We start from the raw sequence: 24,568 nt of genomic DNA on the forward strand, positions 1-24,568 counted from the left end.
AGTGAATAATTTTGTACTGCCCCCCTTTTCTCTGTCTCACACACCCTCTCTCTCTCTCAAGCTCACCTCTAGCCCCCTCACTCTGCAAACTATCACACACCCTCTCTTTACTCTGAGGTTGTGTGAACCACTTTTGCTGTCTGCAACAGGTTCCCAAAGGAAAGCAGAAAGAGAGCAAAACAGCCAGACAGCATAAAGCAGTGGACTGATTAAGACAGTGTTATCATGCAGAGATTCAGCATCTTCCTGGTGGTGGTGTGTCTACAAGTTTGGGTCCCCTTTGTGTTTTCTGCACCAACTCAGTGTCCAAGCCAATGCCATTGCCATTGCCATGGGGACCTGCAGCATGTTATCTGTGACAACATTGGTCTTAAGAAGATCCCTCACATATCTGAGGTCACTCGCCTTCTGAACCTCCAATGGAACAACCTGGGAAACCTCTCCACCGGGGGCTTCAGCGAGATGAAGGGGCTCATCTCTCTGCACCTGCAGCACTGTCAGATCCGAGAGATCTCCAGCCAGGCTTTTAAAGGGCTGAAGAAACTTATCTACCTCTATATGTCTAGCAACGAGATCAGCACTATCAAACCAGGTGCTTTTGAGGACCTAACCGAACTTACCTATCTCTACTTGGACGGCAACCACATCTCAAGCCTTCCGAAAGGCATCTTTTCTCCCATGATCAACCTGTTTACCTTGCAACTTGACAACAACAAGCTCAGTGATCTGCAACCAGGTACTTTCACAGGTGCAAAAGATCTCAGATGGCTTTATATGAGTGGCAATGAGTTGAGCTCCATGCAGCCAGGGTCTCTTGACGAAGTGGAGAACCTGGCCATTCTAACCCTGGACCGTAACAAGCTGTCCACCTACCCTCTACTGGCTATGGGCAAGCTGCGTGTTATAGAGGAACTCAACCTATCCAAGAACCCTCTCAGCTTCATCCCTGACCACGCATTCCAAAGTTTTGGCCGCTACATGGAGAAGCTCCATCTAAATGACATGGGCCTAGAGAAGGTAAGTCTCTCTATGATCATTTATTTTGTGGATGATCAAATTTAAGGAACTAAAATGTCAATTTGATGCTGGCCAAATAATTGCTTGTTTGTGTATGGGTTCTGGAAGCCAGGCATCTGCAAACAAACGTTTCATACCATTAGGGCTGACTATGCTAATCCCAATCTATATAAACCCTGTTGCCTGGAACACAGTAATTTATGGCTAAAAGTTAACGCTCAGAACTGTTCTGTTGAGGGAGTTTGACCCTGTTTTCTTGACAACTATAAATAAGATCCTCCTGATATTCCGTTCACTCTCTTCATAACTTCAGGCCTCGAATCAGGTCACATGTGCTTTATGTCAGGATGCACATGTGCTGACTCCAGCATGATATTTCCCTCTGGATCACTAAATGGCTAATTAGAGTGTTTAAGGGACGCATTTATCTTTGCCTTGGCTTTGACTTGGACTTTCATGCTTGATTCAGAAATAATCAAAATATGCACGATTAACCAAATGTAATGATGATTACAGTGTAATTACCATTGGTTGCATGCATTCTCATTGAACTTGAAAGTAAAGCTAGCAATTCATCAATTTAGTAAAAAGTCACTTAACCCTTTTCTATAGGTTTGTTGTGACCAAAGTGTGGCTATACATGCTCCACAGAACTAAAATCATGAACACACACAAGATATGGATCTGAGCTGTAGGCATGCAAAAGCACTATATCTCATGAAGGAACATCAACACTAAGCAGCATGTCAATGCTGCTTACATGGTAGCAAGTGGACAAATAACTACTCTTCCCTCAAATGTGGATATATTTAGGGACTATTTGCTTGCTGGCCTTCATCCAAATCTTTCTCTGTCTAATTATTGCACAAATGCTATTTTGAGGTGCATGTTGTTTCCTATCACGTGGGGCGCCCTGCAAACAGGTCAGCAAGAGTTAGCAGACAGGTAAATAGTGGCAGGGTGTTCCATGGCCCATGAAGAGAAGTATTTTTAGGCTCTTCGTTGCTTCAACTTGAATGGACAATTGGGCCCTTTGAAGGCATTTCTGGCAGAAGTGGACAGACAGAAAAACTGAAAACAAGCCTTCCATGCTGGAAGTCATCCATCCTCCATCGCCTCAAATTACTAAACACCTATCTTTCTTGCTTAGAGTGGAAATTTCCAAAACATCCCTTCAATAAGTGCATCTTTTTGCACTTATATAACACACCCACGCACCTACACACACTGTCTACACTATCCCAGCCCCTTGACAGTCTTCTTCCTAAAAAGCAGACAAACTTGACACCATGCAAGCTAGTTCATCTAACAACTTAGTGAAGTTTTTAGCAGTCTTGCATTCACTTATGAAGTTTGGTGTAGGGCTGGAAGGAGAGTGCAGACAAATTTACATAAGCCCTGACACAGAGAAGGGCATGAGAGAAGCCTTTCATGTGAGAAAAAGGTCTCAGTCCAGCATCCATGGTCTCCATAATATATTACAAGTGAGTTTGAATGCTAATTGTTAGAATATTCCACGTGTAGAGGCCATGCGCTTCTTTTTGTGTGAATAAAGCTGTGAGTTTTAACATCCTTCTGAAAGGACCAGCTTAGACCAGTATGCTTGTCCAAGCTGGTTTGGTGCTGGTCTAGCTGGTGGATGAGCATAGCCATGCTGTTCACTAGCAAAAAATAAATAAAAATAGCTGGTAAACCAGCATGGTCTTCTGATGAAGGTGGTTGACCAAGTAAGTCTTGCTGGTTAAGCTTGTTAAAAAGCCTGGTAAAGACACCAGCATATCAGCATCCAAAACAACTTATGCTATTCAATAGGGTTATCATAATGAAATACATTTCACTAAGGATAAACTGAATTCTCATCTCTCCTTTCCATCCATCAAGTTCTCCAGTGCTGCCTTAGAGGGAGTGACTGCTCTCAAATCTTTGCACCTTGAGAACAACAAGCTGAAGTCCCTCCCGAAAAGCCTTGAGTTCTCTACCCTCCAGAATATCACTCTGTTTAATAACCCATGGAGCTGCACCTGTCAGTTATTTAACCTCAGAAAGTAAGAAAATATCACTTGAAACTTGCCATTCTTATTTAATGGCATCATTTATTTGTTCTTAAGATTTGAGACTAGTATAAATGTTTTGATTTGCTTGTTTAGATGGATGGACACTAGCCGCCATCGTCCTGATGCAGTTTGTGCTTCCCCTGGTAGCCAGAAAGGAAAGCAAATAAGAGACAGCACAGCTTTCACCCGCTGCAAGACAAAGAGGGGAAAAAAGGGAGCACAGCTTTGAAATGGTGAGCAATCCTGTTAGCCCCATCCTCACAAATACAGGCAGCAGCATTTATGTGTTAAAGATACATGAAATGTGTATTGAGTAAGCCTAATCTACTCTAATGGAGATCAAATACGCTACCATTTCACTTAAGCTAATGCAACACTAGCAGACTCCAATCAACTCGATTTTGGCTAAGGGTGTCACACTGAGCTGAGATCTCGCTCTCTTCAGTTGGTGGTATGTCACTCTTCCCAATACAAAATTGGTTCAGGGTTGAAAGACATAACCACTCCCCCAGACTCTCTCTTTCTTGTTCTCCCGATCACATGGCGCTCACCGAAATAACAACAGGAGTACCGTGAACATTAACAATTGTAAAGTGATTTAGGGTGCGATTCATAGAGTAACTTACCTTGTGAATGTGTGTGATTGTGTATTTATCTCTACGAGTCTTGCCATAGAACAACGCATATGTCCATATAGAGCTTTTATGAATAAAGCAATTACTTTCCGTAAAAACAGATTGTAGTGCCTCCACTTACTTATTTCATTTGTCATTTTATTCTCAAAGAACCCTAGGAAATATGCTTGGTGATAGACTCCCTATGGAATACAATCTGCATTTTTGATGATATGCGGCTGAGCGGGATTAAAACTTTCGGATCAGCACGACGTCTTTATTTAATCCATTTTCTTTAGTTCTTCAGTTAAAGAAAACTCATTGTCAACTTGATGAGAACAAAAAAGCCCGACCCGCAATTTTTTTTCTTCTTCTAACTATGCCCTTTTCTAGGTGCTTAAACCATTACCTCAGCGGGCAGTACCGATGGTCAAGGAATTAAAGACCTCCCGCTGGCAGATGCTAAAGCCCAAAGTATACTTCGGTCAGACGTGAATGCTAAGTGTCTGTGTAGAGGATGAGTGATGCAATTTTCTTAATCAGCAGACTGCTTGAGCACTGAACATGCGCAGCCTGATTTTTCTAACTAATCATAATTTTTGAAAATGCAGGATGCACATGCACCTGTAAATATTTGCACTATTTAGCTGGTCCACAAGGTGGCAACACTCACATTTGAGCCATTGCGGTCACAAAGAAGCCCAAGAAGATGATGTAATCACCGGTAAACTACAGAAGATGACTTAAGCTGCATTCACACTGCCAGCTACTTTGTCGCTGCATGTTGCCAGTCACTGGCGGTTAGTTCGCTAGTGGTGTGTATGGAGAGTTTAAACAGCACCGTTTCTTTACAATTAATATTATTATTAAAATATTAGGTGAGCTCTACCATCTTCTCTTGTATTGGCTGTCACTCCTGAAAGTTGCTCTTCATTTGCATAAAGTAAAACATTTCTCAACTTTGTCGAGTCGCTGGACACACCCACATCCGGTCGCCAACTGTCGCCGTCGCTTGTGTTGCCGGAAGTCGCCCGCTCTTGTTGAAAATGAATGAGATGAGGTTGTTTTGTCAATGCGTGTCGCTGGCAGTGTGAACGCAACTTTACTTTGAAAGGTCTGGGCTTCATGCATACTCCGTATCTCACATACTGGCAGGCAATAATGTAAATTAAGCTTACACCTGAAAATCATAGGAAAAATCAGATAGTGTGACAAGTTTTAGTTTGATCATAATTACAGGAATCTAAGGGAAAATAATAATAATAATATTCATAATAATAATAACTGACTATGAATGTTATATTATTAAATGTCAAGTGCTGACACAAGTCAGTTTCTTGGGTTTAGTCTTTTGGTAAAACCAGACAAATGGAATAAACCATGGTAACAAACAAACATCTTAGAATAAAATGAATATACCCTGCAGACAGAGTCAGCTATCCATGGGAATATCCATGCTATTCATGATGCAGGTTGGTTTATTGTGGTTAGTGCTGGCTTGTTGCTACACTAGCTGGTGCAAGTAAGTATAGCTACAGGTCGGAGATGTCCAAATGTGGGTGGAATCTCCAAAAAAGTGTGGAGTTACTCTAGAAGGGGGCGGGGTTACTCCAAAAGGGGGTGTCACTTCCACTCACGGTTAAGTTTAGGGACAGGGTTAGGTTTGGGGCACCCTATATCTTTGATGCCAGTTTGGAGCTCCACCACGTTTTTTGGAGCTCTGCCTGCAGCTATAAACTTCTCAGCTGGTGGACCAGCCAGCCATTTACCAACAAAATATGCAAAAGCATGGCTTTTCTGGTAAAGATAATTGACTAAGAAAGTCTAGCTGATAAAGCTAGTTAAGCAGCTTGGTGGGGACACCAGCACACACCATCAGGCCAAGCAGTCACTGTTGCTGAACCATGCTGTTCTGTACCAATCCATATTCGTTGACACAGTTAAGGTTTCTTTTTCTATTGTGATGCTGCAAAATCAGGATTAGAATGGACTCACTGGGCAAGTGACAAATCAAGTGCCACCTTGTCAATACAGGCATTCCACCAACATGGTTCTTTGACCTGAGAACAGTTAGCTAACCGATCTGAGAAATCCGGCCTTGGAACATTTTGTAATCGTACCTTACTGAACCATGCTCAAGTGGAAATGCTTCTGGTACCATGCTCAAAAACACTCCCTATTTAAAGGCCAATTTAAAAATCTAAAGTTTTAAGCAATACTAAAGGCCTACACCATAATCCAGGCCAAAACCAAGGCTGCCAGATTGGAGACCCACACCTTCAAAATGAGGTCTAAAATCCATAACCATACCAGGTTTATGTGGACCACAGGGGTCTTGTAAACGAGACAACAAGATCAAGACTCCAGCTATGATCATAAAAATTAGACATTAATCAGAGACAGGCATGACAACTAGCCTCTTTCCACATGCTTTGTAAATGTAAACAAATTATGAAGAGGGAGAAAAAACTCAGTGGTAGGTAAATAAATGTTCCACTACGACTCAGTACACTTGACATTGCATTTGCTAACGCATACGGGGAGTGTCCTTCTACACAACATAGTTGAAACCTCTCTACAATAATGCCAATATTCTAATATTGGCTATGGTGTTTGAGCCCCACCCTTTAAGGCGCGAAGCGGTCCACTATAAAAGCAGATGCACAAACACCATTCCTCTGAATTCCCCCTTCAAAACAGCAATTCATCTCTCATCTAGAAGCCCTCTACTGCTTCGCTGTCGAATACATGAGTCAGCGGGCAGGATTTTAAAAGCAACAAGAAGACTCACTACTCACCAACAGTGCTCTGGCAAACATCATTCCACCTCTTGAGGCTTCGCTGGTGAACGGGCCGCTTTAGCATCCCGATTCCCTGCAGTGCTTAAGCAGGAGTCGTGTATCCTTATAATCATTGTTTATTGTTATATATATTGTGTTTGTGTGTGTGTGTATATACAGTGAGGAAAATAAGTATTTGAACACCCTGCTATTTTGCAAGTTCTCCCACTTAGAAATCATGGAGGGGTCTGAAATTGTCATCGTAGGTGCATGTCCACTGTGAGAGACATAATCTAAAAAAAAAATCCAGAAATCACAATGTATGATTTTTTAACTATTTATTTGTATGATACAGCTGCAAATAAGTATTTGAACACCTGAGAAAATCAATGTTAATATTTGGTACAGTAGCCTTTGTTTGCAATTACAGAGGTCAAACGTTTCCTGTAGTTTTTCACCAGGTTTGCACACACTGCAGGAGGGATTTTGGCCCACTCCTCCACACAGATCTTCTCTAGATCAGTCAGGTTTCTGGGCTGTCGCTGAGAAACACGGAGTTTGAGCTCCCTCCAAAGATTCTCTATTGGGTTTAGGTCTGGAGACTGGCTAGGCCACGCCAGAACCTTGATATGCTTCTTACAGAGCCACTCCTTGGTTATCCTGGCTGTGTGCTTCGGGTCATTGTCATGTTGGAAGACCCAGCCTCGACCCATCTTCAATGCTCTAACTGAGGGAAGGAGGTTGTTCCCCAAAATCTCGCAATACATGGCCCCGGTCATCCTCTTCTTAATACAGTGCAGTCAGCCCTGTCCCATGTGCAGAAAAACACCCCCAAAGCATGATGCTACCACCCCCATGCTTCACAGTAGGGATGGTGTTCTTGGGATGGTACTCATCATTCTTCTTCCTCCAAACACGGTTAGTGGAATTATGACCAAAAAGTTCTATTTTGGTCTCATCTGACCACATGACTTTCTCCCATGACTCCTCTGGATCATCCAAATGGTCATTGGCAAACTTAAGACGGGCCTTGACATGTGCTGGTTTAAGCAGGGGAACCTTCCGTGCCATGCATGATTTCAAACCATGACGTCTTAGTGTATTACCAACAGTAACCTTGGAAACGGTGGTCCCAGCTCTTTTCAGGTCATTGACCAGCTCCTCCCGTGTAGTTCTGGGCTGATTTCTCACCTTTCTTAGGATCATTGAGACCACACGAGGTGAGATCTTGCATGGAGCCCCAGTCCGAGGGAGATTGACAGTCATGTTTAGCTTCTTCCATTTTCTAATGATTGCTCCAACAGTGGACCTTTTTTCACCAAGCTGCTTGGCAATTTCTCCGTAGCCCTTTCCAGCGTTGTGGAGGTGTACAATTTTGTCTCTAGTGTCTTTGGACAGCTCTTTGGTCTTGGTCATGTTAGTAGTTGGATTCTTACTGATTGTATGGGGTGGACAGGTGTCTTTATGCACCTAATGACCTCAAATAGGTGCATCTAATTTAGGATAATAAATGGAGTGGAGGTGGACATTTTAAAGGCAGACTAACAGGTCTTTGAGGGTCAGAATTCTAGCTGATAGACAGGTGTTCAAATACTTATTTGCACCTGTATCATACAAATAAATAGTTAAAAAATCATACATTGTGATTTCTGGATTTTTTTTTTTAGATTATATCTCTCACAGTGGACATGCACCTACGATGACAATTTTAGACCCCTCCATGTTTTCTAAGTGGGAGAACTTGCAAAATAGCAGGGTGTTCAAATACTTATTTTCCTCACTGTATATATATATATATATATATATATACACTCACCTAAAGGATTATTAGGAACACCTGTTCAATTTCTCATTAATGCAATTATCTAATCAACCAATCACATGGCAGTTGCTTCAATGCATTTAGGGGTGTGGTCCTGGTCAAGACAATCTCCTGAACTTCAAACTGAATGTCAGAATGGGAAAGAAAGGTGATTTAACAATTTTGAGCGTGGCATGGTTGTTGGTGCCAGACGGGCCGGTCTGAGTATTTCACAATCTGCTCAGTTACTGGGATTTTCACGCACAACCATTTCTAGGGTTTACAAAGAATGGTGTGAAAAGGGAAAAACATCCAGTATGCGGCAGTCCTGTGGGCGAAAATGCCTTGTTGATGCGAGAGGTCAGAGGAGAATGGGCCGACTGATTCAAGCTGATAGTAGAGCAACTTTGCCTGAAATAACCACTCGTTACAACCGAGGTATGCAGCAAAGCATTTGTGAAGCCACAACACGCACAACCTTGAGGCGGATGGGCTACAACAGCAGAAGACCCCACCGGGTACCACTCATCTCCACTACAAATATGAAAAAGAGGCTACCATTTGCAAGAGCTCACCAAAATTGGACAGTTGAAGACTGGAAAAATGTTGCCTGGTCTGATGAGTCTCGATTTCTGTTGAGACATTCAGATGGTAGAGTCAGAATTTGGCGTAAACAGAATGAGAACATGGATCCATCATGACTTGTTACCACTGTGCAGGCTGGTGGTGTTGGTGTAATGGTGTGGGGGATGTTTTCTTGGCACACTTTAGGCCCCTTAGTGCCAATTGGGCATCGTTTAAATGCCACGGCCTTCCTGAGCATTGTTTCTGACCATGTCCATCCCTTTATGGCCACCACGTACCCATCCTCTGATGGCTACTTCCAGCAGGATAATGCACCATGTCACAAAGCTCGAATCATTTCAAATTGGTTTCTTGAACATGACAATGAGTTCACTGTACTAAAATGGCCCCCACAGTCACCAGATCTCAACCCAATAGAGCATCTTTGGGATGTGGTGGAACGGGAGCTTCGTGCCCTGGATGTGCATCCCACAAATCTCCATCAACTGCAAGATGCTATCCTATCAATATGGGCCAACATTTCTAAAGAATGCTTTCAGCACCTTGTTGAATCAATGCCACGTAGAATTAAGGCAGTTCTAAAGGCAAAAGGGGGTCAAACACAGTATTAGTATGGTGTTCCTAATAATCCTTTAGGTGAGTGTATATATATATATATATATATATATATTTATATGAGATGTTAACATGTTCACATCTTTTTAAAGATTCATTCTGAAGGACGATTCAGCCTCCTGCACCCTCCAACCCGCCTTTTCTGTGACACCTGAGGGAACACACGAGGAAGCACGGCAGAGATGCGAGGTTGAGCAGGATGAATTTGAGGTAGACCTTGTGCCGGCACACTCCATGCGAGCCCCTCAATCTCCATATTATGCATCTATGCCGATACATTATGTGCATGACGAGCTCTGGCACTACGCAGGAGCACATGGCTTTGTCTCGTTCATGGTTCTGACGCTGGGTACCACGAAAGTCACTGGACAGGCCATTGGCAAGTCAATGGGGAACCTGGTAGTTCTGGAACGTCACATCTGGCTGACCCTAACGGAAATGTGTGCCAAGGAAAAAGATGCTCTGTTGGATGCTCTAGTATCTCAAGCTGGCCTCTTTGGTGGCTCTATGGATAAGTTTGCTGAGTGTTACATCGTGACTCAGCAACACTCACAGGCTATGAGACACTTGATGCAGCCTGTTTGCTCCCACTCTGTTTCGAGTCAGCGTCTGGCCAAAATCCCCATTCCCGCTGCCTCAGCGCCATCACCAACTGCCACCTGTGAGGCAACGCCATGGCCCAAACAGAAGCAGCCGTATCATCGCAAGCCCCGCGCATGCAGAAAAAAAACCAGTGCAGCAAAAATGCTCCTGACAGGCACAGCCCTTTGAAGCAGAATGCAGAGATTACTGCTCCCTCCAAGTCTGCTCCGAAGAAGGCTCGATTGGAGACACACAACTCTGTTCCCCATCTCCCCATGCTTGTGTTTCGGGAAAGGAATATTGCTGTTCACAATATTGTTCAAAATGTGGTTTCGGTACCTAACATTCATATGAATATAATAAAAAATACAATAAATGCAAACAAGAATACAGCGCTCGTTGCACATGCACAAGCCTCTCACACACCCTCAATAAAGAGCTCTTTTCCTCTTCAAAGCCCACACATTGTGCACAACCATTTCCCACATTATATCATACAATGAAAAACCAAATTGCCCTCTGTCCCGTTATGCAGACGCATGGTTAGCCCTTAAGGGTTTTTCAGATTGGGTGCTAATAATGAGCGAACATGGGTATACTATCCAATTTGCACATCGGCCACCTACTTTCAAAGGAGTTCTGTCTTCCTTGGTTTCGGCCGAAGACGCACCAGTGTTACGAGCTGAAATACACAATCTCCTCATGAAAAGTGCGATAGAGGTTGTTCCAAATGGTCAAAACCAAAAAGGGTTTCACAGACGTGATTTTCTTGCCCCCAAAGAAAGACTGCGGACAAACTTCCCATTCAAAATGATTATTCAGAAACGGATCTTAACGCACGTCCGCCCACACGATTGGTTTGCATTGATAGATTTGAAAGATAAATACTTTCATGTCCAAATTGTACAACATCACAGGATGTTTTTGAGATTTGCATTCGAGGGAACAGCATATCAATTCAAAGTCCTGTCCTTTGGGCTGTCTATAGCTCCTTGCATGTTTACAAAGTGCATCGATGCAGTTCTCGCCCCTCTGAAACTGAGCGGTGTGCACATTTTGAACTACCTGAGTCATAAAGGAACATCTTGGTTAGGAACGTAACTTCGTTTCCCTGAGATGAAGGGAACCAGACATTGTGAACTCTGGCCACACTACAAGACTCGGAGTTCTTTTGAGGTACGAGCGATGCACTCCTTGTCCCTCAGTCAGAAATTTTGGAGGAATGGTGTTTGCGCACCTGCTTTTATAACGGACAGCTTTGTGCCTAAAAGGGCGGGACTCAAACACTTTAGCCAATATTAGAATATTGCCGTTATTGTAGAGAGGTTCCAACTAGGTTGTGTGGAAGGACACTCCCCATAAGCAAACGCAATGTCTCGTTCACTTCATCTCAGGGAACCGAGGTTACATACATAACTGAGACGGTCTCAAGGGTTCCCTGTGGTGCAGGGAGCAATGGTTTCCACCAAGACACCACTTCATTCTATTAAAATACTACAGAGTTTTTAGTTTTTTACCTTAAAGCGCTATGAAGTCAAACATCTCATACGACGATAGAGCCTGACACGAACACTGATGAGAAAAACAGCTAAAACAATGTGTCATGCGCCAACAATTATGTGTCATCTGTCATGAGGATTTTTTATACTATACATCACCCTTAATAAAATTCAGTTCGAAAGATGTTTTGATAATGTGACAAGGTTTGTTGTGTGACGGAAAAAAGAGGAAGAGGGAGCCGGTTTCCACAGTCCACGTTAGTCAGGGTTTATTATCCCAATAACAGAAATCACTTTTCAGCTCACACTCAAAACAAATGTTTCCTTTTCAGCATAAAAGGTAACACAGATCAGCTTTTCAGCACAACACCCTAAAACACAGAAATTAGTCTCTGGTGTGCAACTCTCTCTGCATACTGGGTCGCTTTTTATCTTCCCCGTCTCTTCTAATTGCAAACATAAAAATGGTAATTATTAGCAATTCATCTTTCTCTCCAGATGGGTGCTCGGCCATGCCCTCACCTCCACAGATATTAGAAAACAAACTGGCTTTGCTTTCAGATATTGTCAACAGAGATGACTTATACCATAAAGAGCCTAATGAAGTTTTTTGTATTAATAATGTCAACAACATCAGACTGAAATGTGAATTTTAGCATTGTGGTAAGCTTGATTACCACTTTTTGAATACCACCTATTTTTTTCTTCTAACTATATTTGTGAAGTTCCGAATAAAGAGAAATTATATACAAGGAAGTAGTTTTTATTTATAAAGTATTTAATTCAGTGATTGGATTTTTCTAAAATAGTCATTACAATATGGTTACATAATATATAAAAAATGTTATAAAATTTTTTTTTAGTTTGTTTGTTTTTTTACTATTATGTGATATATATCATTATAGTAATAGAAAATTAGTGATATCATGATATAAGATTTTGGTCCCATCACCCATCCCTACTCATGACATTCCCGGCTCAAGTGCTACCTGCAGTCCAGCAAAATTATCTCTGATATTTGAAGCCCAGATTAGAGATTTGGCTTTAGAAAAGCTTAGTCCGAGAAGTAGTAACAGCTCCTGATGGTGGTAACTCTAGTTCTGTAATAAATATTTTCTTATCAACAATAAGTATGAATCCCTTGCATCACATTCAGCATTACTGAATCCTTGACTATAATAGTTCCATCACTTGTAAATGAAAATATGATATTCTAGTCAATTCATCCTAAAACTGCTGTTCACTTCCAGTAACGTCTGCAAGAAATTAAAATTGCATATTTATACAGAGAATCAAGAGGCTCACCCCAATAATTATTTTCTCTTTCAACATAAAAAAGGGTGTAGATTAAATTATATTGAAACTATAATTGTGATTAAGATATAGGTTTGGGCAACTGCTTTGCAGTAAAATGCTGTCTGTTATGTTTTTTCCTCCTTCATATTCTTTGTGATCTCTTTGTCCTTTATGTTTGTTTGTGTTTTTACACTTTGGTACTATGTCCAGAACATAACCCAGTCACACAGATGTCCAAAACTAGTTTTGGCCAATTGATTTGGTAATTTCCTTTTTTTTGTGTTTTCACAGGAGGACAGATAGTAGCTTGTCCTGGCGATGGGAAATAATTTGCAGGAAGAGAAAGTAATGCAAACTGCTACATTGGAACTGTCCATTTCCTCTCTCACCCTGTTTTTGTGTGGCATATACATGCGCAGACTCATTTCACACAAAATAACATTAAAAGTGCTAATGTGCTTTTCACAGACACTGACACACATCCAGAAGCAGCAACTGTGTTCAAATGCAAAGTGACTCAAAGTCTGGAAATAATTGTCATTTTTTATATTAATTGAATATGTTATTGCTCTCTTAATCTTACACCAGTGTTATACTCTCAGTAATATCTCACACTCATGCCATCACAAATGAGTATGACTTTCTATATTTTGCTGAACAAAGAATATTTAGAAGAATATCTCAACTCTGTAGGTCCATACAATGGAAGTGAATGGTGACCAGAACTCAAAAAGCTCAAAAAAAGGAGATAAAGTCAGCATAAACATAATCCATCAGACTGTAGGTATTTAATGAATGTCTTCTGAAGTGATCTAGTTGGTTTTGGGTGAGAACAGACCAAGATTTACTCCTTTTTTTACTCCAGCAGTCTCCTTGGCAATGTGATTTCAATCGAGCTTGAAATCATGATTGTGCCTAAAGACTACAATTATATAATGTAAAGAGAAAAAGGAGTTACATTTTCATCTTTTCTAACCAAAAACTGATTGGATCACTTTAGACGACATTGATTTATAGTAAAAAAAAAAAAAATTAAATATTGACCCGTTTCTCACCCACACCTCTGAAGATATGGATTAACCAATGGAGTCTTATGGAGTTCTGCAGAATAAAGAAAGTCATACACATCTGAGATGGCATGAGGGTGAGTAAATGATGAGAGAATTACACATTTTTGGTGAACTATCTCTTTAAATGTTCATGTTTCAGAATTGTGGGTTCATTTTAGCTTTATAGGTTTTGAAACTCCCAACAAGGAATTTCTGAGTCTTTGCAAACATATCAAACCTAATTTGGCCTTTTTAACTGACACATATTCAAGATGTGATTTGAGCTGACCTCTCCTTTACATCTCTGACCATAGTCAAATGCAACAACATCCAAGAAGCCAAGGACTTCCTTTCTTGAAGCCATGAAAAAGTAAAAGGGAGAATGTAGACACTATGTGAAATTAACTGATGGTGGTGAAAGAAGATGTGGATTTAAGTTAAGTGGAAAAATTAGAAGGGAATAAAACATTTTTGACAAACGGTGGTTCTCCAGCCTAACTTGATCAATTTGTTGTACTCATGATGTACTCATGCTCAATAAAAGACAAATAAAGCACCACTATAGTAATGCTTTATTCAGATTTATGCTAATAAACATCCTGAATGGAAATTAAGCAATAGGAATAAGCGTGGAAGCACAACATATATGTTCTTTAAAAAGACTGGTATAAACAGATTTGTAAAAAATGTTAAATTAATTTGTCTCTTTTTCTGATCCTGCCTCCTCTATATCATGTTCTACAAATTGAGAGAGAAAAGATAAAGGAGTAGCCTATATATTTTATACAAATATATACAAAATATATTGGAAAAATGTAATGTGGGTGTAGATTATCAGTTGTATGGGGAATTATTTTCTTAGATTGAAACTTTAATACCTCAATACCTGAGTGGAGGGAAAAATGATTTTGTGTGATTGTGTGTGTAATAATTCATTTCCTGGTTATCACACATTTTTCAAAGAGGCTAAAGAGAATTTACTGACAATGAAAAGTTTCAACTAAACAACAAACATACCCTCTAGTGTCATCACTGACAGCATACACAAAATAATAATAATAATAATAATAATTAGCTTGTTTTATAACATCTGTGCATTATGTATAAACAACTGTGGCAGGGCGGCGGGCGGGGCGGGTTCGTGATCCTACACACCCGGTCCCATATTAGGCTAATCAAGCCTTCGAGAGGGATAAAGGTCGACTGCAGAGGATCACGACCCGGTCCCGCCCTCCGCCCTGCCACAACAACAATCAATCTTTATAACAAAGGAGTGTTGATCTTTTATATCTGTGTCACTACTTACCGACAATTCCTTAATACCCATGATATTGATGGCATTCTGGATAACCTCAGGAGGACAAGGAGAGCCAGCCACAATACCTGACATACACAAAACAGAGTTCTGATAAAATTACAGGATGTATTCCTTTATTATTAATGTAATCTATAACAAATTCAAATTAATTGTCTGTCATTCTGCTGAAAAGGCAAGGTTAGACTAGCATGCATTTCCATGCTGGACTAGTTTAGCAACAGTTAATGCAGGTTAAGTGTTGGTTTGGTGCTGGTCTAGCTGCTGGACCAACATCACCTAGGCTGGTGAAGCTGGTCAACCAGCATGGTCTTTTTCATGAAGCGAGTCTTGTTATTTATGCTAGTGAAGAGGCCTGATGAGGACACACACCATCATCCCATGCAGGGGATCAGCAATCAAAACACAACATATGCTGGTCTTTTCAGCATGGCATTTAGATTTTGACTTAGTTAGAGATTTTATACAAATTTGAATGACTCACCACCCACGACTGATGACAAATCAAACTGTGCCAGGTCACGCTGACCAAGCATGTCTATAAACATAGTAGGAGTGCCGTAGACAAACGTACACCTAAAGGAACAGTTCAAATAACAAATCAGTGAATTAAACCCTGTGCAAATGGTAGATGCAACAAATTCCATTTAAAAAATATAACATAACTTGACTATATTCATGCAACAGACATTGGGAAAGAATAGCAAATGACAGAAAAGCAATTAGACTCTAATCTGAAAATTACATATGAGATCTACACATAAAAAACATGATTTTTCAGTCAGGTTCAATAAAGATTAAAATATGTGACAGCATACTTCTCTTTCTGCATAGCCACCAGGTTGGCATGTACATCATAAGCAGTAGATGGGTAAACCAATGTGACACCATGCAAGGCCATGACCATACCACCACCCACAGAGCCAAAACAGTGGTACATCGGCACTGGCAAGCACAATCGCACATTTTTCTGTAAAAAGAAAAGGATACAATATCAGGGTTCCCACACTTTTCAAGGCACAATTTTAAATTTTCAAAGCAAAAACACATTTTTGTTGTGGTTATTGAATGGGTATTTTTTCTAAATTCATTACACACATAATTTTAAAGCATGCAGATTATTAATTACTTTAATAAAATTGCAGCCTTCTGCAGTTTAATAATCATACTAAGACATATTGCAATTTAAATTTGATTATTTATGCTTTCAAATATTTCATCCCAAAAATTTCAAATGAGACATTCCACATTTTATAGCTAATGTCATTTTTATGAATGATTCATTGATTCGTCCCTGTTTTTTCAAATTGCAGAAACCACAGTGGTAGCCATGTTATAAGTGCACTCAGATAGTTAATTTATTATTGAAAATTAATTCACATCCCGAGGTGTAAAGGAAGCTACCACCTCAGGATGTGAACACATTTTCAAAAAATATCAGTCTGACCATCGACTGTTGTCTAAGGTTTACAAATCAATGTTTTTGTATTTAAAAGCAATTTTTGAACGAACAAATAATATTTTTCACTGTATCAATACTTAAACTATTTAGCTGCAGCAAAGCAGAGATGACTGTACTTAACAGGGCTTAGTTCATGACAGTCAAACGTTGTTTCACAAGGTGCAGCCACCAATGCAAATATTTATCGACCAATTATTTACCAAATTAAACCATCGGCATATCAGTTATAAGCATGAAAATGCAGATATGAAAGAAAAAATGGTTGATTTAAATAATTAGTAACTCACTTTTTAAAAACTGAATTTAAATGCGTCTTTTGTTTTTGGTGTATATCATGTATATCACCACCTACTGGGCAGGAAGGATAATTTATAGTCAAAATAAATTGACAAATATTGATCTGTTTCTCACCCACACCTCTCGTATCACTTCTGAAGACACTGGAGTTATATAAACTATTTCTAAACTGCATTTATGTGCATTTTGGAGCTTAACAATTTTGATTGACTTGAATTGTATGGACATACAGAGCTGAGATATTCTTCTAAAAATCTTAGTTTGTGTTCAGCAGAAAATCTGAGATGGCATGAGTGTGAGTAAATGATGAGAAAATGTTCATTTCTGGGTGAATTATCCCTTTAAAGGAAATTCATGAAGATTTCATTAAAACACAGGATTCTTTTAACGGGATGAATAAAAGTCTAAAGACCAGTTTTCCCAGACACAAATTACTTGGTCCAACATTTCTAAAACACACACTACTTGTACTGTATTGACATTTTTGTCCCTTTGATTAGTTCCAAGTACCTACCCTCCAGCCATAGCCAAGGCGCATGCCAACGAAGTAAGCATTGTTGACAATGTTGTGGTGGGTCAGTGTGACTCCTTTGGGACTTCCTGTGGTTCCCTAAGGACATAAAAAACATGATGACGACAAAACTCAAATTAATATATATATATATATATATATATATATATATATATATATATACATACATACATACATACATACACACACACACACACACACACACACAGTATGTCAGTTGCATTTAGATAAATTTCACTCGAAGTTCATTCTATTCTGCATACTATTCAATCCACAGTACCAGGAGCTAATCAATAACATCAATGTGAATCAGAACTTAGAGGACTTTTTATTTAATCAACCTGCTGAAAATGCCAGCTTAGCATGTTTTTAGTTCACCAGTAAGAAAATGCTGGTCAACTATGGCATCTTTTTTTATATCACCAGAACCCGACTTTGAAAAAGCCTCAGAATTCATCATCTTGAAAAGAGTGTACTTTGATGTTATCGAAAATTTTTGCAATTAATTTAAAATATTTGAAAATATTTTGTGTGAATCCACCTAAAAACAAATTCAGGTTGTGAAATTCGAATTTGTATTATTCAAGTGGTGGATTTCAGGTCATAATATTCAGGTTGTTGAATACGGGTTGAGAAAGTCAGGTGGCAAATTTCGAGGATGACATTCAGTAATGTAAGGAAGAGCAAACAAGCATCGATGTAATCCATCTCTCTTGGACAATCACATAGGGATGAAAACAGCTCAAAAGTCATTTTAAATGTATATACTGTCACTGTCTGATGAAAAACACGTTTCTCCTATCTTACAAGATACTGTTAAACAGACAGCCTGATTAAACATCTTTTCAATGGTCATTTTGATGCACAATTCAAACAGTAGGAAGAGGTAATTCGGTGCATTCCGTCTATGGTTAAAAAGTCAGTGTAACAGGGTTCACAAGATGGGCAAGGAGGCGGCGGGAACCAGCAGAACAATCAACATAACTTTAATGACATAAATTAACTTAAACAAACAAACACACAGACACACACAGTGGCAGTGTGTGGGTCTCTCTCTCTCTCTCTCTCTCTCTCTCTCTCTCTCTCCCTTCCTGGAGGAGAGGTATTGCCCTTCCAGCCGTCCTTCTGCCGGCAGGTCTTCCCCGCCTCTCTGGAGCCCTGTGAGAGATGAGGGATAGCGAGGGGGCGAGAGGAGAGAAAAACCTTGCTCGCCGATCCCCGGACCCGTCGTCGCCTGGTCATCATCCTCTCTTCTGTCACCTGATGGACGACAGCCACTCCTCCCCTGGTGGACGCCTGCAGCGAGAACTCCATGACAGCACATCCCTACTCCTTCGCGGGTTTCAGTGTACCAGGGTTCACAAGATGGGCAAGGAGGAAGCAGGAACCAGCAAAACAGTCAACATAACTTTAATGACATAAATCAACTTAAACATAATCAGAATGAGCTTTATTGCAAAGTGTTCTTATGTACACAATGAATTTTGTTTTTGGTGATAGGAGAAACAAGTGCACACAGAACATTACAGTGAGACAGAATATAAAACAAGGTTGGAGTATAAATAGACATTCAAATAATAGGACATATAACAGAATAGCATATGTACAGTTGAAGTAAGAAGTTTACATACACATTTAAACTCAGTTTTTCACAATTCTTGACATTTAATCGTAGAAAACATTCCCTGCCTTAGGTCAGTTAGGATCTCTACTTTATTTTAGTAGTACTAATGATAGTAAAGAATGATTTATTTCAGCTTTTATATCTTTCATTACATTCCCAGTGGGTCAGAAGTTTACATACTGTACACTTTGTTAGTATTTGGTAGCATTGCCTTTAAATTGTTTAATTTGGGTCAAAAGTTTTGGGTAGCCTTCCACAAGCTTCTCGCAATAAGTTGCTGGAATTTTGGCCCTTTCCTACAGACAGAACTGGTGTAACTGAGTCAGGTTTGTAGGCATCCTTGCACCCACATACTTTTTCAGTTCTGCCCACAAATTTTGTATTGAGGTCAGGGCTATGCGATAACAACTCCAATACCTTGACTTTGTTGTCCTTAAGCCATTTTCCCACAGATTAGGAGGTATGTTTGGGGTCATTGACTATTTGGAAGACCCATTTGCAACAGAGCTATAAGTTCCTGGCTGACGTCTTGAGATGTTGCGTCAATATATCCACATAGTTTTCCTTCCCCATGATGCCATCTATTTTGTGAAGTCCCTCCTGCAGCAAAGCACCGTCACAACATGATGCTGCCACTTCAATGCTTCATGGTTGAGATAGTGTTCTTCAGCTTCTTCAGGTCATTATGGCCAAACAGTTACATTTTTGTTTAATCAGACCAGATGAAAATTCTCCAAAAAGTTGGAGTTGTCCCCATGCGCACTTGCAAACTGTAGACTGGCTTTTTATGGCAGTTTTGGATCAGTTACTTCTTCCTTGCCAAGCAGCCTTTCAGGTTATGTTGATATAGGACTTGTTTTACTGTGGATATAGATACTTGTCTACCTGTTTCCTCTAGCATCTTCACAAGGTCCTTTGCTGTTGTTCTGTGATTGATTTGCACTTTTCGCAACAATCTACATTCAATCTCTAAGAGACAGAATGTGTATCCTTCCTGAGTAGTATGATGGCTGTGTGGTCCCATGGTGTTTATACTTGCATACTATTGTTTGTACAGATGAATGTGGTACCTTCAGACGTTTGGAAATTGCTCCCAAGGATGAACCAGACTGAGGTCTTGGTTAATTTATTTTGATTTTCCCATGATGTCAAGCAACGAGGCACTGAGTTTGAAGGTAGGCCTTAAAATACATTCACAGGTACACCTCCAATTCAGTACACCTCCTATCAAAAGTGAATTGTCTAAAGGCTTGACATCATTTTCTGGAATTTTCCAAGCTGCTTAAAGGCACAGCTAACTCAGTTTATGTAAATTTCTGACCCACTGGAATTGTGATATTGTCAATTAAAAGTGAAACAATCCGTCTTTAAACAATTGTTGGCCCGAGCCCCCCCAGAACCGCCACTGATCCTGAGATATTCCACTGACTCTTCGGTCTCTGTAACATCTCTAGACTATATAAACAGCAAACAAAAATGTGTCCACGGATAATAATTTTGCAAGTTTTCATAGTATTGCAGTTGCAGCGAATTATTGAGGCAAAATACAATTTTATGCAATGTTGCAAATCACATTTGTCAGTTGAGGGTGCTATTTTGCAGCTGTTGTTTTTAACAACAGTTCTGTGTTTTGGAAAGAGGGGGCGTGGCTAATACAACAGCTCAGTCTCGTGGAAGTAAAACGACGGAACCATTATTTTGTATTGAATCGCAGGACTATTCCTTTAAGCCTGGAGGGACACCATGCTGGTCTTTTCAACAGGTTAATGCTGTTAAAATTAAGAGGTACGAGTTAAAAATAGAACAGTACCGAGGTAAACTGAATGTTAATGGGATCATCACACATGACTTTTTTCTGCAGGTCTTGTAGTTGCTGATGGTGTTGGTTAGTCCCAGCCTGCATCACATCATTCAGGTGGAAAGTCCCTGGCTGGTGACTGTCTGTCAGGATCACAGTGTGAAGATCTGGTAGTCTAGAATAGAGCAGTAGTTCAATCCATGTGTGTCAAAAACTACAAAATACAACTTTGTTAGTCCTTAGACCATCAATATTAATTGTGTAGATCTCCAAGAGATTTAACTAATGTTATACATACTTTAAACTATTGATTCTGCCAGGAGAAGTGCGGTTCATCTCTGGGAAAATCTGCCTTACCATTTCACAATACTTTTGGGTCTTGAATTGAGTCGGACATACAATTGCATTGCACTGCACCTAAAATACACCAAATAGTCATGTGTAGTATTATTGTTAGATGTATAGTAGTGCAGACCAGGGTGGGAATTATGGGGTGAAGGGTCTTAAAATTTCCTTTTTAAAAAGTCATTATATAATCCGCAAACTGGTGCAGATTAAATCAGAGCCAGAATCAGAAATCAGTTTTAGTGAAAATAAAAAAATAAATAAAAACAGGTCTGTTTTTATTGTCTTACCATTCTGAGTGCAAATTCTACCTCCTGCAACTGATAAGCAGGGTTCACTGACACCTGTAAAACAACATCAACAATCTTGAGCAGGTTAGTTACAAGAATAGCTGTGGACAAGTACTCAGAAATCTATTTAGGGATAGTCAAAAACACTCACCAAAATGATCCCTGCTTTGGCTGTGGCAAACTGCATCAGCACCCACTCATAGATGTTTGGTCCCCACATCCCCAAGCGATCCCCCTTCTTCAACCCAACAGCCAACAGACCTGCTGCTAACAGTTCCACCTGAAATCAAAATAATATTACATGTTTACACTTGTTGATTGTCTATCAATCCTGATGGCATTTGGAAATCATTAACTGAGGTGTCATTCAATGTTTCATTACATAACACAACATAAAAGAGAGGCAGAAAACGTTTTTATTTAATCTAAGGAACAGGGCGAGTTAAACTTTAGATGACAGGGTGTCTTTTTCTCTCCAGGATGGAACATCTTGTGAGAATGTAATACTTTCTTGGATATGTTCCAACCACTGAAATATACTATATATACACATATATATATATATATATATATATATATATATATATATATATATATATATATATATATATATATATATAAAACTGGATTGCTCATGACGTCATATCAGTGAAGCCACTGTGCCGCCATATTGCAATGCCCAAACATTCAAGTGCCCCTATTGACTTTATAAGAAATCATCTAATTTCAGCGAGTAAACATTAGTCAATCACAGATTTTATTTCTGAAATCTGCATCTACTGTACATCCCTACAACGCAAACTTCCTACACATGTAATTATTTATTTATTTATTAAAAGTCTGGAATTTTTCCTGTTTCTTGAAAGCCTGAGCGAGTTATGTGCATCTATCTCAAACAGAATCCACCACTAACAAACTTCATCAGCGAACAGATCAGCTGAATGCAGGGGCGGGCTGGCCATAGGGAGAACCGGGACTTTTCCCTGCCACGAAACAGGGCCGAATAGTGCTGAAAAGGGTGGCAATAAGCTGAAATGGACTGGTGCATTATGCCAAAGAGGCCGAGACTGGCTGAAGAGGGCCGCGATTTGCAGAAAATGACAGCGACAATTTCTCTTCCCAGTCCGCCTATGACTGAATGCAAAGAAGTTCACTGAAACTGAGATAAAATACAAACAGACATTTTCAGACTTCACACACAGCACCTGAGGGACACATGCAAAGTTGGTTCAAATTAAACTGATACGCTAGATTTAAAAGGAAAACGAACACGTATTTATAACATGTATCTATGTATGACTACAAAGAGCACATCACTGTGAAAACAAGCAAATCCCGCACATTTAAGGTGAATTAGAAATCCTGGTTTGACTTTTTTTAAATCCCATTCGGGGGTAAGGACATGTTGTCACTCTAAGCAAGCAGATATTACATCTTTTCCTACTTATATTACAACTTGTGGAGGAGTTTTCCCTCTCCCATTGGTTATCGTTGTGCTGCACTGATAAGCTGGGCAGGTGAATACTTTGACATTGCAATCGGCATATATCTTCTCCCTTGTAACTAATATTATCCATAACAAGCAAATTAAACATCAAACATGATTGTCACTAGAGGGCGAAATGTAACTGTCGTATCCGCAAGTAGGAGACGGTGAAACGGGGGTGCTTTAACCAGTCAGTCATTGACGCTCTAAGAGAGTTTGGGCACTATAAGATGGCTGCTCAAACACTTCCGGTGGCTTCACCTCCTGCAGGCAGTTTAATGTTGCATTAGCGATCCAGTTCTATTTATATATCAGTGGTTTACATTCAGTATTTCTTTGATTATTGCTACATGTCAACATGGCAATGACTGATTAATACAAAGAAACAATACACTCATCAATAAAAATAGAGTAAAATGAGCATATTTTATATTTAAAAAAAATGGAAAGAGTGTATATTAACTCCACTTCAGTACAAAATTTCTCATTAAAACTGTGGTAAAAGTGTATAAATAAAGTGTATAAGTTGCTGTCTTTTAACAACCCAAGGTCTGATTAATAGAGCTGTTCAGCCATGACGTCAATTTGTAGGCAAACCCAGAAGTCTGATTCGCCATGGGTTCCCTCAGGCTTTTCCTATTGGTTTTTATAATGGGTTTTTGAACTTGTGTGTAAAATATGGTCTGTGGTAAACTTGACTATAAGTGGATGTTTTGTTCTACAATATAAATGACAGATACCTCAAACATTAATTTTGAAGCCGCCAAGTTTGAAAAATATTTTTTTAATTAAATATACGAAAAATTCACATTTGAGGTATGACAGTGTCTAATTTATGTTGTACAAAAACAGTCCACACATCATCAAGTATAGTTTACCACAGACCTTATTTTTTTTCTTATAAGTTCAAGAACCCCATAGGAAAATCCAGAGGGAACACATGGCGAAGTCTCTTCCGGGTTTTTGGACTACAAGCTGAAAATCTCTATAGGAGCCTGTTCAGGAATGTGCTTGTGTGTGTTTATATTTTTTTTTACTATTATTATTTTAGGATTTGGCCAAGATCCTTCTTTCCACTAACACTTTTGAAATTGGGGAATTGTGGTTTTCCTCTCTCCCTATATCTCTCCCTCACATGGCTGATGTGAATAAAATGGGAAGCAAAGTGGTTAGGAAGTTTTAACAGTTACAGTCTCGCTACTCTAACTGAACTACTGAGGAGAAAGCAGAAAAGCTGGCCACTTACTTCTTGGTGAAACTGAGCAAATGTCTTGCGAATTCCATCCTGCAAAAAAACCAAAGCTTCACGGTCAGGGTAGCGCTCCACTGAGGCTTGAAGGCACTGGTCCACAGTCTTAGAAAGCAGTGGATGAGAGGAGATGCCATGGGCATAGCTGGTAGTCAGGGATGGGACACTGGGTGGGTTATCCACATGAATGGCACTGGTTATTAAGAGAAGCAAGGTGGAGAGTGTGTGTAAAGAGAGATAGGTATATGGGTGATTCTTCAAATAAAAAACTACCACAG

The 24,568-nt window shown here is 39.8% G+C and overlaps 2 protein-coding genes across 2 annotated transcripts in view; one reads left to right on the top strand and one right to left on the bottom strand.

Annotated features, from left to right (window-relative positions):
• LOC127626743 (medium-chain acyl-CoA ligase ACSF2, mitochondrial-like) overlaps positions 1 to 24,568 on the bottom strand; it is a 41,753-nt gene that overhangs the window by 10,513 nt on the left and 6,672 nt on the right. Inside the window, exons 2-10 of the mRNA XM_052102743.1 lie at positions 24,288 to 24,483; positions 21,707 to 21,835; positions 21,556 to 21,609; positions 21,219 to 21,337; positions 20,933 to 21,095; positions 17,481 to 17,576; positions 16,026 to 16,177; positions 15,692 to 15,783; positions 15,199 to 15,275 (exon numbers count right to left, since the gene is read on the bottom strand). Coding sequence (XP_051958703.1) covers positions 15,199 to 15,275; positions 15,692 to 15,783; positions 16,026 to 16,177; positions 17,481 to 17,576; positions 20,933 to 21,095; positions 21,219 to 21,337; positions 21,556 to 21,609; positions 21,707 to 21,835; positions 24,288 to 24,483 — 1,078 coding nt within the window. The remainder of the gene's footprint in view (positions 1 to 15,198; positions 15,276 to 15,691; positions 15,784 to 16,025; positions 16,178 to 17,480; positions 17,577 to 20,932; positions 21,096 to 21,218; positions 21,338 to 21,555; positions 21,610 to 21,706; positions 21,836 to 24,287; positions 24,484 to 24,568) is intronic.
• On the top strand, positions 127 to 14,440 carry chad (chondroadherin). The gene is made up of 4 exons (XM_052102745.1): positions 127 to 1,017; positions 2,899 to 3,062; positions 3,165 to 3,304; positions 13,135 to 14,440. Exons 1-3 carry the CDS (start codon positions 226 to 228, stop codon positions 3,298 to 3,300), a joined length of 1,092 nt encoding a protein of 363 aa, XP_051958705.1. The 5' UTR covers positions 127 to 225; the 3' UTR covers positions 3,301 to 3,304; positions 13,135 to 14,440.

The sequence above is a fragment of the Xyrauchen texanus genome, chromosome 33, assembly GCF_025860055.1.
Source record: "Xyrauchen texanus isolate HMW12.3.18 chromosome 33, RBS_HiC_50CHRs, whole genome shotgun sequence".
Classification (NCBI taxonomy): Eukaryota; Metazoa; Chordata; class Actinopteri; order Cypriniformes; family Catostomidae; genus Xyrauchen; species Xyrauchen texanus.